General features: G+C 36.6%; 1 protein-coding gene across 13 annotated transcripts in view; it reads right to left on the bottom strand.

Moving 5' to 3' along the window:
* The window catches only part of Lmo7 (LIM domain 7), a gene marked incomplete at its 5' end in the record, with an annotated part of 191,416 nt that overhangs the window by 107,944 nt on the left and 67,780 nt on the right, over nucleotides 1–15,692 (bottom strand). For all 13 annotated transcript variants that reach the window (XM_013516569.1, XM_013516572.1, XM_013516566.1 and 10 more), the window contains 1 exon segment: nucleotides 7,927–7,996. In XM_013516569.1, the coding sequence (XP_013372023.1) occupies nucleotides 7,927–7,996 (70 nt within the window).

Raw genomic sequence — 15,692 nt, forward strand, 5'->3', positions numbered from 1 at the left:
AATTTATTTTAATGAAACTTCATGTATGATATAATCCTACTCAAATACTGAATGCATTTTTTAATCAATTGCTTTTAACTCTATAAGTTAATTATAGCTTTGGCAATTCTAATTAATGCTTAAAAAAAAAAGTTGCCCGCAAGGCTGAAACTTGGCATGTAAGTGTTGATCTTAGATTTGAACACAACGAGGTTTGGGAACTCTAGGGACGTGCTCATAAACTTGTGCAAGTACCATGATTAAGAGATTATGGCCAGAAATGAAACAGGAGTTTCCTGCTCTACAGCACTACATCACTATGAGGGTATCAGAAACAACGTCAGCGCTGACACTGAGTTTTCAAGTTTCCACTCTTGGTGACATTTCTTATTAGGAGTAGAAGAGAAGCCAAGAGACAAGAAAGCTTGAAAAATCTCTTGAGAATATTTTATAAACAACTCCACCACTACTGACTTATCTAAATGCCCTTTCTATGAAAATGTTAACACATTCATTCAGGCATTTAATATTTAGTATTTGTTAACTTGAAGATACCCAAGATATCATTCCAAGTCTACTCACCAGAGGTGATATTAGATAATCCTACACTATTTCAAAATACACATTATAATCCACAAAAATTCCAGTAACATATTCAGAATCCAGAAAGTCATTGAAATTAATATGCAATCAAGGGAAATGTCATTTCCAATGTACAATGTGATCTTATAATTAGTAAATGGTTAGCTTTCATACTATGATTTCTGAAACAAATACAACAACACATTAATAATGGCAATATTGCAATACTACACTATGCTTTTTTTTTTTGAGACAGGGTCTCGCTACGCAGTTCAGGCTGGCCTTGAGCTTACTTTGTAGCTCAGGCTGGCCTCAAACTCGCAATGATCCTCCTGCCTCACCCTCCCAAGTGCTGGGATTATAGGCATGTGCCACCATGCCCGGCTTTACACTATACATTTAAGAGCAAATGTACTGCATGTGTATGTTATTAATGTTTTGGTTTTATAGAAAATGAGACTGACAAACTAGTAAGGTAAGAATAGCTTAAATTTTAGTGTTTGAGTCAAAGTTACACATCTTATAATAAAGGTAGTTCATGCTCCTTTCGGGGGGACATTTCTTCAGTATAGTTTAATAATATAGCCAAATTTAGCAAATCTATACAAGTTTATTGATATCCTCTAACAATCACTGTCTCTACTAAAAAATGGGAGAATAGAAATCTACTGTTCAACTCAAATATCAAAATCTTGACTTAGTAGATATGAAATTGATCCAAGTCAGCAAGTTGTGAGACAAAAATTAATTCACAGAAACACAGAACCTTCATTTATCATCAAATATGAAGAAATTTAAAAATGACAATGAAAGCAGAGTTGAACATTAGCAGAGTTGAGCATTAGCAGAAACCATGTTATGGGAGGGACCTCAATGTTGCCTCCTTCCACACCCTGCCTAATCTACAGAGGTTAATCTGCATCCATCTGAAGATGAGAGGAACAGGGTAGTCTGAGTCAGATCAGCAAGAATGCTACTAAGCAGTCAAATAGGCAAGGGTGAATGAATCACAGACATATCACTTGGTAGAAGCATTTTCCAAACTTTGAAAGTACAAGTCTTTCTCAAAATAATCTACAAACCCAGCAATACAGTGTCATAAGAGAGAACAGACACTATTAACCTTAGCCTTTGAAATGCCTCCACAATGCTACCTTTCCATCTTTTTCCATGCTGTTGCTTATTATCAGTGTATTGTCTTCTTCACCACTTAAACGCATTCACAAACATATCTTTCTTACTACCATTACAGAGCTGCCCCCCTGAGACATGCACAGGGTTTGCCCAGCATAAAGCAACCCTCCTAACTCTTTCAAACAGGCATATATCGGGGCTGGGGATTTAGCTCAGTGGCAAAGCACCTGCCTGGCAAGTGCAAGGTCGTGAGTTCGGTTCCCAGTACCGAGAAAAACAAAAACAAAAAAAAAAACAGGCATATATCGTCTGTTCTTTTCTGTAACTCATCCAGGTCACACTCTAATAAGCCTTCAGTAGTTTCTCTTCAACCGTACAAAACTCATTCACAGAAATGAGAATTTCCTCCTATTCAGAAAAGCACTACCTTTGATGAGAAATAGTGATTCTAGTTATATTATTTCAACCTAAGTAAGAAAGGAAAAGAAACAGAGTTGGGCTCCCCACACACACACACCAAAAATAAAATAAAACAAACAAAAAGACCCTGTCCTAAGGTCTCCCACTTTGGTTTTATTTGTGGAAAGTTCCCACAAGCACCAGTGCCACAAATTTCTCCTCTTCACATAGGAAGGAGGAATATTCAAGCCTCTATGTGGGAATGGTCTTTGGAAAAGCATATGTTAACACCAAGATATCATTATTTCACTACAGAGCAGATTCCTTGCATGACTTCCCATTCCTCTGGGAGGGAACGCCCCAATATTTCAGAAGAGACTTCTTAGCAAATAGTAGGTCTCATGACTTTACTGGCAGTCAAGTGTGCAGGACAGTCAAGTTGAAAAGAGTCAGAAGGAGCTGCACACAGATACAAAAACCATTAAACACTACTGACAGTTTGGAAAATGGCAGCAAGAATGGAGGCAGAGACTTGCCTTGTTTCTTGAAGTAGCTATCATGATGGCACAGTAACACAGCCAAAAGCTTAATCTAGCTGGCACCTTTGCACATTTCCTGCATTCTACAGCATTTTTGAACAAGGAGTCAACTTCCCAGCCTCTAGAGTTATACCTTACACATTATACCCCTGCAAGTAATCTAACAGAGCAATCCTTAACAGCAAAGATGTTCAAATTTACTCCACATTTTATATGCAAGTGTGGATATATTAAAATAGTCCCCACTGACGCCACTAATAGAAATGTTCAAACAAATTAGTCAAACCCAATTTTATGCAGTACCATTGCTTTTCAAAGGGAAATTATGACTAAAATGGAATACATAACTAGATCAATCAAATCTCTAGTTAGTCAGCAAACTGACCCATGTAGAAACACAGTGCTTACTTTCTTCATTCTTAGCCCAGTGGCTCTTAGTCAGAGATGACTGTTATCCCATGGTGGTGGTCACGGGCAATGCAGGAGACACATTTAGCTGCCACAAATGCTGGGGAGGTTGAGTTTCATATTATCTAGTACAGAGAAGCCAATGACGCTTCTCAAAATTCTGTAATGCACAGGACAGAGCTCCACAACAAAGAATTATCTGCATCCAATGTCAACCGTGCTGAGTTTGAGAAATCTAGCTCTACTTATTTACAAATAAGTCAGTGCATATAGAATTCCATAAGCCATTGGGTTAATAAATTCCTTGATATTCCTTCACATACTATATTGCATCCACACCAAAATATAGATGGTAAGCATTGTTTTGCTTCAATGGTTCTTTTCCCTACTAGGATATCCTGCCTGTTTTCTTGGGGTTTTGTTTTGATCCTGGGATCAAATAAAGTTTTAGCTTTAGTTTGAGTCTGAATTTGAGTTTGAGTTTTAGAGTGTTGGATATAATCACATTTAACAAAGACTAATATTCTAGAAGACACAAACTCTCAGACTTTTTTAAAACATGGCTTTGATAAGAACAGAAATATTAGGAAAGATACGGAGAATGTATTTGTTTATGAAGACTCAAGCAAGTAAGATCTGAAAGAATACAGTTACTATCTTCCCAAAGAAAATAATCACATAAATGTTTCAAGCCAAGAACTCAATAAATTTCTAAGTCATCTAAGGACAATCTTTATTTTTCCCACAGGCCACTCAGCAAAAGTAAGCCTTGACTTGAAAGGTAAACACTTATAGTTAGTAAGTGAGGTGAATTTGAAAGGCATAGCTAACAATCCAGTAAGGAAGGAGTAATGGAAGAGGCACAGGGCCTACCATAACCATTCAGCTTATGCAACAACACAGAAATTATTACTGCATGTGACTTCCTTGGTGTATTTACTCCACACAAATCTCATTTACAGAATGCACTTCCACACATCCACCCGAGTTGAATCAAACCAACACTCCACACAATAGCCCATGTGGCAAGAGAACTATCTTCCCAAGTAATGCATCCACAGGCTGTATATGATAGCTATAGCCTAGAAAGGAAAGGGAACCTGGTCCAGCCAGATTCCTTTCTTGGGAACCCCGACTAAGAGACACCAAAATAGGTCTCCTGTTGGAAATGGAACAGAAAAAAGGCAATCAGGTAGACTGCAACTGCCATGTTTATGGCTGAATTCACTGGGGTCTTCTGATAAATCCTCAATGTAAAACACTCTTCCTCTGATTTAGAAGCATCTCTCTGTTTTGCTACTCAAAAAAGTATGCACTATATGTAAAACTGATGAAATGCAACTGAGGACTCTGGATTGTACAAGGTCAGTTTCCTGATTTTGCAAGATGGTGCACTGTGGAAAGCTGGTTGAACAGTTCCTTCACAGAAGGACCTCTTCGTATGACTTGCAATGTTCTGTCAGATTTGTTTCAAAGTGAAAAGTTCTTTTAAAAGAAGTATTAGTTACCATGCTCCCTATGAAACCTATTGGGCTAGTTTCCTTGCTTCTTCCCAACTTCTGATGGTGGGGCTGGGGATTTAGCTCAGCGGCAAAAGCGCCGGCCTGGCAAGCGCAAGGTCGTGAGTTCGGTTCCCGGTACCAGAGAAAAAACAAAAACAAAAACAAAAACCAACTTCTGATGGTTTGCAAGCAATCCTTGATGATCCTTGAGTTGCAGATACATACCCCAATCTCATCCTCACATGACATTCATCCCATGGGTATGTCTTCACATGGCCATCACTTCATAAGGACACTAGTCAGATTAGGGACCTGTTCTTCTCCAGTATGACCTCATCTTAACTAGTTACATCACCTGCAACAGTCTTATTTCCAAATAAGGTACCATCCTGAGGTACTGGGCTTTAGAACATCCCAGTGTGTGTGTGTGTGTGTGTGGTGTGTGTTTTGTGTGTTTTGTGTGTGTGTGTGTGTGTGTGCGTGTGTGTGTGTTGGGTTCAGTTTTGTTTTTTAAAACAGGGGTCTCACTATATAGTCTATACTAACCTTGAACTTACTATGTAGTCTAGGTTGACCTCAAACTTCCAGCAATCCTTCTGTCTCAGTTTTGCAAGTGCTATGGTTACAGGCATGCACAGTCATGCTCAGCTCCATATTTTTATGAGGAGACATAACCTATAATACTATCCCATCAAAGACTCAATTCTCCATGAAAATACTATTCATTCATTCCTTTAAAAAACTATATATATATTTTATATAATATTTATATATATATATTGTATATATAAATATGTATGTGGACATACCTGAGTTGTTTAACTCAATTCCTCCCAAATTCATGTGCAAACAATGAAAAGTTTGATAACTAAACATGTTTTTCCCATAAGAAATAATGGAAAACCAAATCATTGGTTCTGAGGCCCGAAAATTATATGTATAGATTCATTTCCCAGGACTTTAACAAATTTCACAATGATTTCTTTCTCTGACTCTATTGTGGTTCTCAGTTTTCCTCTTAGCTTTACTGCTGGTATCACTAACTTTAATACTTTCTTTGGCACTACGGTTATATTTTACACAAATAAAGCACAAAAAGTGCACTATACTGAATGTTTTAATGCATTAACACAAGCACTATATGTTGTGTGAGTAAGAGTGGTGCATACACTGAAGCACTGCCCCTTTGTATCCATGGTGAGACACAAAGTGTGACTCACTCTCAGCCCCGTATAGGTGTTCTCAAGTCACATTCTTTATTCAATTACAGAGCAAAGTAAGGAACATAAAGCAGAATTTTTTCCAACTTTGCTATTCGAGTAGTGGAAAGCTCAAGTTTATATACATTTATATAAATATGTGCATCTGTATAAATATACATATGTATACATATACATAAAAATATACATATAAATATTCATATATATGCACATATATATACAGTGATACATTGGTTCATGAACTTAATTCGTTCCACAATTCTGGGGAAGATGGCCATGGTCAGGTTTGTCATCTGATGCAGAGTCCACGAACGGAAGCAAAATTCTGCCAGACACTTCTGTTTGTGAACCAAACTGCTCAGCGAATCAAACTGACCTGTGAGCTGAGGTGTTACTGTACTACTGTGTTGAGTTCTGGGAACATAAATACTACTACCATGAAGACTCTGGCTCGGATTATTCATCTTTCCTCTATAAATGTCAAAAATTAAGGCTTCTGACATACTCCATAAGGAATTCTTAGAGATTCATCTTCATAATCCCATTATGACTGCTCAGTGGTGCCCAACACATATCTGTCCACTTTAGTTTTCCATAGCACATTTTTAAGTGGTACTTTCACGCTCATTTGCTAATTTATTTGCATACATCCCCCACCTTGAAGTTCATATGGTGTTCATCTTAGCTCCTCAAATACATCTCTATAAACTAGAAAAATTGTCATTCAGATAGGGCCTCAATTGTTAAAAGACAGAACATTCACTGCAAATCTGTGTCAGACTCTACATGCATTATGTATCTTTTACTGTTCAAAATAATACCCTTCCAGGTAGCTACCAAAGCTCTAATTCATATGTGAAGGCTTTGAGAAGTTTTGATATAACCATCCTGACAAGTATCAGGAGCCAAATGAGGCAGTATGCTAACTTCAAATCAATTTGGCTTAGCCCATTCTGCAACTGAAGTCACTCTTATATTCCAGTATTCAATTGAAAATACTCATTGTCTTCTATTTGGAAAATCATCCTACTTAACATACGGGAAATATATTTCATTTCAGTTTCTAAAGATAAAATCTGACTGGATAGAATTTCTAATGCTTGAAATAGAAATACTTGGAGAGAATTTTGATCTTAAAAATAAAATACATTTGTATTTGCATCTAATCATATAATCAGAGAACAGAATAAAACCTACAGTGGCCAGCAACAACAAACCAGCACAATTCAAGCATTCTAAATATGCAGGATATTTCAGATCAAGACTAATTTCACCTAACATGCATGTAATTGACCCAACAAGTTATAGTCTAAAATAAAAATAGTAGACTATCTAATAATAACTCAAACCATTTGAAAAAATAGAAATCAATTCCAGCCCAATTCAAACTTTTATTTTTCATAGAAGTTGCTTTACAAAAGCCATTTCCATATAAAAACTAATTATTTAAACTAAATGTTGGGTAACAACTGTGACAAAAACACTTGTACTTATCCAGTATCACAGAGGATATTAGTAGAAACTTACTATATAAAGCAAAAGACCTAACAGGCTTTAATATATCTGCAAATATACTTAAGATCTATGTGATAAGTGAAAGTAATGCATAAACTGAAAGCAGCAGAACCAATAACTTGTGAACACCTGTGAGTTCAGGAGCTCATGCAGTCAGCTCTAAAACAACATATGCAGACCTGAGCTTCTGGAAGAATTTGACTTACCCAAATACGATGTGTGGAAGAAAGAAGCCAATAAAGGGAATATGTGAAGTTTGAGGCAAAAAAGTCAAAACAAAACAAACAATACCTAAATGCCTCCCAACAGAAGATAAATGAAAAAGGAACTGACAATGTATAGAGGACATAGCTAAAGATAATTTTCTTCAGAAAAAAAATCCAACTTAATTTCTAGAGTAATTGCAGGTAAGAGAATCTATGCTCATCTTTTTTACACTTTCAAGACAAAAAAATCTAGTTTTGAAGTGAGAACAATAAAAATCCCTCCTCTCTAGCTACTCTGATATATACCGTATATTAATATTAACCATTATCACCCTATTGCGCAGAACACCAGAACTACATCATACTGTACCCCATAATATGTACAATTATTTGTCAAATAAAGTAAAAAAAAACCTAGTTTTGAAGATAATTTATTACTTACCAAACCTGCTATTGGTGTGGACAGTCTATTGATCTTCTTAATGATGCCAGGTTTAAGCTTATTAATCAAACTGAAATTAAACAAATAATATATGTAATTACAAGACTGTCAATATGAGTTCAATGTTCTTTGAAGCATTCTCACAAATGACATTTCAACCCTAATGTATTATTCTGAGCCAAAAGCCCATCAGAAAGAAAGCAACAACAACTAAAACGACAAGTCAAGAAAGACCAGAATTCTGCCACATACAAGGTGAAGTGGTCTTCCCAGGGCTCTACATATACACTTCTGTGTAGCAACCCAGGTCCTTATAATAGTTTCACATTTATTATGTATAGTCAGTTTAAGAATCTCTTCATTACAATTTAGTTCACATGGCCCTAGGAATACTTTTTCCTAATAAAAAAGTTTTATTTTTTTCCTCTCAAACTGATCCTTATTTAAAAGACAGCCTCAAAACCATATTGTTTTGATAGATTTCCAGGGTTCAAGGGAACTTACTAAAATAGTTAACTAATTAGTGCTAGTCCAGTTTAAGCCCAGGAATGATTGCTTTGTTACCACAGCAGAATGAGTGAAAATTAAATGTACCAGGGCTCCCCTAAACTACCTCAAGAGTCTAATACTGAACTAGTTCTGCTAATATGACAGATATCATAGAGATCTCTGCCTCTGTGCTCTACAACACTAAAAAAAGAAACAGCTTTCACAACCACACTTGGAGATTGTAATTTTGTTCTAAAAATTGTAATTTTGGTTCTAAATCTTTATTATAAAGTCAATGTTTTTGTTGTTCAATGATACAGTGCCAGGGCATGTAGTAATCCAATACTATAATAATGTTTTTCTATCAATGTAAGCTTGGATAATTCATCATTAATCACTGTCAAAAAACAGTATCTTGAAACAATAATCTCCTATTCAGTAATTCATCCACAAAGTAAATATTCTTTATTTTGTAACAGAGCTGCAACAGGAAAGCAAACAAAGGAGAAAAACATCAAATATTCTAATTTACTGCTCTCCTCTTCATAATAGGCAAAATGAAAAAAAACCTGAAGCTTTGTGGAATGTTACTCCTTCAACATTCCAGAGATTTATATAAAATAAAAATGTCTCAATTTAATAGCCTTTAGAACACTGTTTAACAGGATTCAAAATTACAAAACAGTGGCTTATGAAGATATAGTTTGGCAAACAGAAGATGTTTTTCTGTTTTAGTAGTTTGTTCACACAAAGATCTTTACACACCTTAATACAGATAATAAAGCCATCCCCTGCATTTTTTGTTTGTTTGTTTTTAATTCTGTAGCACTGGGGATTGAACATACAGGTGTGTGCATGCTAGGCATGTGCTCTACCACTTAGCTATACTCTCAACTCCACCCCCTAACTTTTAAGTATTTCCTACAACTGTTAGTCTACAATTCCTAATTTCTGATTTGTATACTGAAAGTCTTACAGAAAGAAAGGCCTTCTTCCTTCATGCCACATTATTTTCTCTAATCACTAGTTGAGGATCAAGTAAAGAACTGGGCAGATTTATATGGAATGACAATTCCAAATTAATTCTTGTAAATGCCACATCTTGACTGGGCATCACTGTAACTTTACTACTGGTGGCATTCTTGCAATGCACAGAAGAACTAGTAACTGAAGCACTACTTAGTAGGAACATTATTCTGACATAGTATAAGTCAAGAAACTATTTCCAATTGTTGAGCACCAGTGTGGCAATAAATTTCTTGGAGTAACTTTTAAAATGTAATATTTCAATATCAAATAGAGGCTAATATGAGTTGGGCAACATATAAAATATCAGGCAAATTTGGCAACAGTTACTCTTTTAGAGAAAGAGCAGCATACATTCCTGCTCCACCTATTTGAGTCACCAGTGACTCTGACCAGGTCATTAGGGTTTACCTGTTTACATTGTTTCTCGCTTTTATATTACAGAGTTAGTCATTTCAAAAGCATTTTTTGAAATACAGGTTCTGAAATGAATAATAAAACAATTTAGTTTCAATTAGGCACCCAGGTGAAGTACTGGACAGAGGTCAAGGAAACAGAAAAATGACGTCTCTCAATGATGAGTTAACTGACTCCTCCCTCATGGGCAGGTTCTGCCATAGCTAATACTCACAAGCAACACATACACAACAGATTAGCCTTCCTTCTCCACTCCTGAACCTTACTATGTGTGTGCAAACACAGAAATGACCACAGGGACAGAACAGCACTCCAGGTAACACACAGGCCACCTTTTAAAAAGCTGAATCACCAGAGGAAAATGCTGTTTTATTTTCATTGTTACAATGGTCTTCGGAGCAGGAGAATATGGAGGAACTGCACATATGATTCAGGCAAATACTGAGCATCCAATCAAACTGCAAATATTCTTTTCATACACAATTAAAAGAACTTTAGGATATTTCTTCTCAGGAGAAAAAAAATAAGTTCTATGAAACAAGAAACTTGGGTGAAATTTAAGTCTACCTAAATGAGTAGAGGCAGAATCCCACATCAGATCAAATATAAGTGCCACCTATGGAAATACTCTCTTTTACAAACAGAAATTCTCTGCATAGTAATCATTCTTAGATTACACATGTGGAATTCATAAAGGTGACGGTGTCTTCGGGTCACTGGTTCTATTCAAGAATCAGATACGACTGGAAATGTAGCTTAGTGGTAGAGCCCTGGCCTAATATAAGACTCTGAGCTCCTTCCCCAGAATGGGGGAATGTGAATCAAATAACATGACAACTTTGAAGATGCCTCCATGTACTAGAATCTAGAATCAGTCATGGGACTGTTTCTTCTGCCAGGATCACAGATTTTATCCATCCAGCCCTCAGTAGAATAAACTCTCTGTTTCCCCAAGCTTTCCCTGAGGTCATCATATAAACCTGGCTGTATGCTTGCTTAATACATCAGAGGGTATCTCTTTCGTAAGATGAACACCAAAGTAGAAAGCATCTAGTAACCTGATACCCCCTGTGGAGCACTGACAATAAGCCCTGCAAACCCTCTCTTCTTCAGCTCATTCCTCACCATGGTCTAAATGTGTGTCCCCCTAAAATTCCTAGGTTGAAATTCTAGCCTCCAATACGATGATGGTATTAGGAGATGGAGGCTTTGGAAGATGACTAGGTCATGAGGGCTATGTGCTATGAATAGGACTAATTCCCTTAGTAAAGATGCCTTGGCCTTCTACCAAGTTACTGTAAGGCATCTGCCAATGAAGACACCAGACACGAGGTGACTGCAGGTGTCTTGGTTTTGGACATCCCAGACTGCAGATTGGTGAGAAGAAAATTTTGTTATGTCTAAGTTTCCCAGTTAATGGGACTTTTGTCATCACAGCAACAAAGGGTCTAAGACAACCCTCAAAGGGTCTCCTTTTTTCTTTCCTCCAACCCCAAATATATTGACCACTCCCTCCAAAAGGGCTGAGTTACATAACAATAGGCTCTAGAAAGTTAGCTCTGTTCCCAGGCCTTGTTATCAGTGAAGGTGTCCTGACTTTAACATAACTCAGATACAGGACTCTGAAAATCATCCATAAAGCTCAGCTATAAAAAACTTTTAGTAAAAACTAAAATTTGATGCTCTACTCTCTGTTAACCTCTAGAAACCAGTACCAAGTATCAACCTGCATTTTTCAATTTATCAGAAAGCTCTTCTGGCACAGTACAACATTTAGTCCCACCTTTTCATTTCCTACTTCCAAAGATTTTCAGAATGAACAAGAAAGACTGACATGGAAAAGTGTATCAACACACTGAATAGACTTTTTAGCCTATAAATTATTATATTAGTGATTCACACATACACATTTCTAGCATCTTTCTATCACACAACAGTAAGATTCTGGGTTCATGTCCTAGTTCTGCCATGTAACTAGTAAGTAATGTTAAAGAATTCTTCTCCACCCCTTTGTGTAAATGAACATAGAGGTCATCCTCTTAGTTTGTACATAGGTTCACTCCAAGTTTTGCCACAGTTGAAATGCTTTGAGCATATCTGTATGTGTGTATTTGTCCATCCTCATTTTAGTTTCTACTATCCCATTTCTAAAAATGAAAATGAAACCATTTGTGTTAGGCTATGATCATTATCTGGAAAGAAATGTGGCAACATGAATTGATGCACTTTTCATCAGATTTTCCACACCTTTCACACGACACTTTCCCTAGCAATGCCCCCATTTCCCTCTGTGTATCAGCTACCTGCTACAGGTCTTTCTACCAGGCCACAAGCTTTCCCAACCACTTTGTAGGGGTTGTACTGAACCTTTCCTCCCCACATCGCCAGCCTTTTTTATTTTAAGATATGGTCTTGCCAAGGTGCTAAACTTCCCAGGCCAAGCTCAAATTTGCAATCCTCCTGCCTCAGCCACCAGAGTTCTGGAATTATAAACATAACTACCACTCTTAAGGAATTTTTTAAAAATTTCACCAAGTGGAGATTTATATTCCAAATATTTACACTGTTCTTAATAGTTCCCATTATGAGGGTCTTTATAAAATATATCTTAATTTATTCAGTCTTTCTTTTCTTAGAACAGAGTCCCAAAAGGAGGACTGCAAGGAATATCTGGTGATTTATATGAAAAATATATTTATTATTTTCATTAATAAAATAGCATAAAATTACTTAACAAGTGTTATGGTTTGGCCTAGATGTCCCCCCAAAGCTCTCACTGTCATAGATAGGGTTTTTTCAAAGGTGGCTGGATCTACAGTGTGTGACACTGGAACTGATTTACAGTGCAATGTTAGGGTCAAGGGTACTAGGATTAAGGGTGTGAGTGCCACCCACCCCAAAGAGCCTGGAAAAAATATAAGGGATAGAAATAGCTGTGGTCGTCCCTTGTTGCTTTTGCTGTCTTCTGTGTGCAATGAATTGTTTGAAGGTGTGTGGTCACTAAATCAGTCCACTAATTGGTTTGGCACTGCCCTAATCTCAGCAGCCTAGATACACTATAAAAGGAATAAAAAGATGCTGTTAAGGTCCCTTGTTGCTTTGCTACAGTCTGCCTACAATGAACTGTTCTCTTCTGTCAAGCCACTATGCCTTGGAGCCAGTTGATTATGCACTGAAAGCTCTACAAACTGTGAACCCTTAACTTTGGGTTTTGGGTATTTTGTCTCAGCGCCAAGAAAAGTAACTAAGACAATAAGTATTATAAAATTATTTTTCACAGAGTTGTATCAGCTTATATTTTGGTCATTTTGAGATTATAAAGCATGCTGTCATCGTTCTTCCTTGTGGGGGGCTGGGGATCAAACCTAGAGCCTTACACACAATAGCACATGTTCTTCCACTAAGCTACACTCCCAGACCTATTATTATTATCTTGCTTAACAGGTCTTTGTTATTATTAGTTTCAACAAAAAGTATCTACTTATAATTATTTCTTTTTCTTAAGTTTTTTGGAACATTTTAGTTATACATAATGATCACATTCATCATGGGGAATTTGTACCTGTACATGATATATCTTGATTCTTTTTTTCCCCATTCCCTTACCCTCCCTTCAACCCCTTTTCCCCTCCTTATTTACAAAAGCTTTATTTTTCTTGCTAATGAATGTAAAGATTTTATTGTTTGCCAATAGTAATTCCTCATTTGTGAAGTATTCGATCACATTACTTGTTTATTCTTCTACTGAGGTTTTAATGTGTGTATTTTACCACTTCATTTGAGGGCCAGATAATCTTTGAGTAACCTTAACTCAAAATATTTCAATTGTCAGAACATATGTATTTTTTTCTTTTTTCTGCTATATTTTTAAAACTCAGAATTTTACCTTCAAAGATTTTTTTTAACTCAATTACACTTTTTCAGCTTTTGTATTATCTTAATCTAGACCATAGTCTAGACGGTGATTTTTTTTTTTTAATTAACTCAGCTGACTATCCAATACCAATGAACTGATTCATTACCTTCATACTCTCCTGGCTCTTATATCATAGATACTTATAGGTAAAAATATACTTCTCGACCTCTCTGTTCCATTAATATGTACATTTATAAATTAATCCATACTTAAGTATGCACTTTTTTGGGGTGGGGCTTTTTTGAGACATGGTCTCACTATGCAGTTCAGGCTGGCCTTGAGCTCACTTTGTAGCCCAGGATGGCCTTGAACTCACAAGAATCCTCCTGCCTCAGCCTCCCGAGTACTGGGATTACAGGCATGCTCCACCATGCCCAGTTTAATGTATGTACTTTGTCATGTGTTATAACATTAAAGTAGGCAATTTCCACAGAGATTTTAGTTCTACAAATTTTCCTGCTCTCACCTGTTTATTCTCTCATATGAAACTTGAAAGATTCTTAGTGTCAGAAAAACCTAGATTTTATGTGAGTCTTGGAGTAAAACTATAAATTAATTAATATCTGTAGGCTTATACAAAAATGTGACTCATCATTTCATTTTTAAGTTTTATAGGTTACCAATTTTATCCATGTGATTTCAAGTCATTTTTTGACTGATGAATGACAGGTATATAAAAATTCTCAAATTAAGTTTCTCATTCAAAGCCATCACTGGGCTGGGGATTTAGCTCAGCCACACAGTGTCTGCCTGACAAGTGCAAGGTCGTGAGTTCGATTCCTGGTACCAGAAAAAAAAAAAAAAAAGGCTATCACTGTAGTTTTAATTTATGTGATACCTTTATTCGTCTTTCTTATCCATTTCTTTTTGCTTAATTTACCTCTTGTACTCTTAGCAGAATGTGTTCAGCAGACAGCCTTCATTATATCAAAAACCTACTTCAGTAAGTTCTTACTGATCAACTTCACTATAAGTTGGATACATCATAGACATGTAACCAATGTACTGCTCCCTTCTACCTTTAGTAAACTATCATTCTCATTTATTTCTCAGAACCCTATGACTGAAATGCTGAATTCAGGGTAAGAAAAAACACTGCTCATGTTCGCAAAGCTCACGAAGCATACAAGATTGTGTTTTCCTCTCTCAAATTTGAGGCTGTCGTATTTTTTTAAAAAAAACTGCAAAACTTTAAGTCTGTATAATATGGCTAACCTAACAGAAGGACATTTTTAGGTTGATGTTTGTCAAGCAGTCCTTCAACTTAATATACTGCTTTAAAAATATATATGTTCTTGCTATATGTTATGATTTACAGTGAGAATATCCCCCAAATTCTAATGCACTTGAGGCAACCATTTTGTAAGAGGGTTGGACCATGTGAGTGTGATAGCTGACTTGCTGTTACAAGGAAGGGCCTGCAATTCATAGGAGAGGTGGGTCACTGGAGGCCTGACCTACATCTCCCTCCTCAGCTCCTCCCTCCACTCTCTGCTACCTGGCCACCATGACATGCGCAGCTTTCCTCTGCACCAGGCCCTTCCACCAATGTCATTTTTGCCTTGGTGCCTGCCCACCATGTACTGAAATGTCTGAAACTGTGAGCCAACACAAACTTCTCCTTTCAATTGTGGGCGTCAGGTATTCTGTCTCAGCAATAAGGACAGTGGTAAGACAATGCAGATATTAAATTACAGATGAAATAAAACAGTAAAGCTAATAAAAGAGGGGGCACAAGCTGCTAGCATAAAATACTACCACGCAGAGAAAGCAGTTTACAAATTTTTAGTTACCTCTACAAATGTGAATTTGAACCTTCATTTTGTTTACCTATTACTGGCTGGATTATCAAGTAACATGGAAACCTACTTTGAAGTGAAGAAAAACTTGACTATTTAAATTTCAAAAGGCTATGACA

The sequence above is a fragment of the Chinchilla lanigera genome, unplaced genomic scaffold (assembly GCF_000276665.1).
Source record: "Chinchilla lanigera isolate Chin_1 unplaced genomic scaffold, ChiLan1.0 scaffold00003, whole genome shotgun sequence".
Taxonomy (NCBI): Eukaryota; Metazoa; Chordata; class Mammalia; order Rodentia; family Chinchillidae; genus Chinchilla; species Chinchilla lanigera.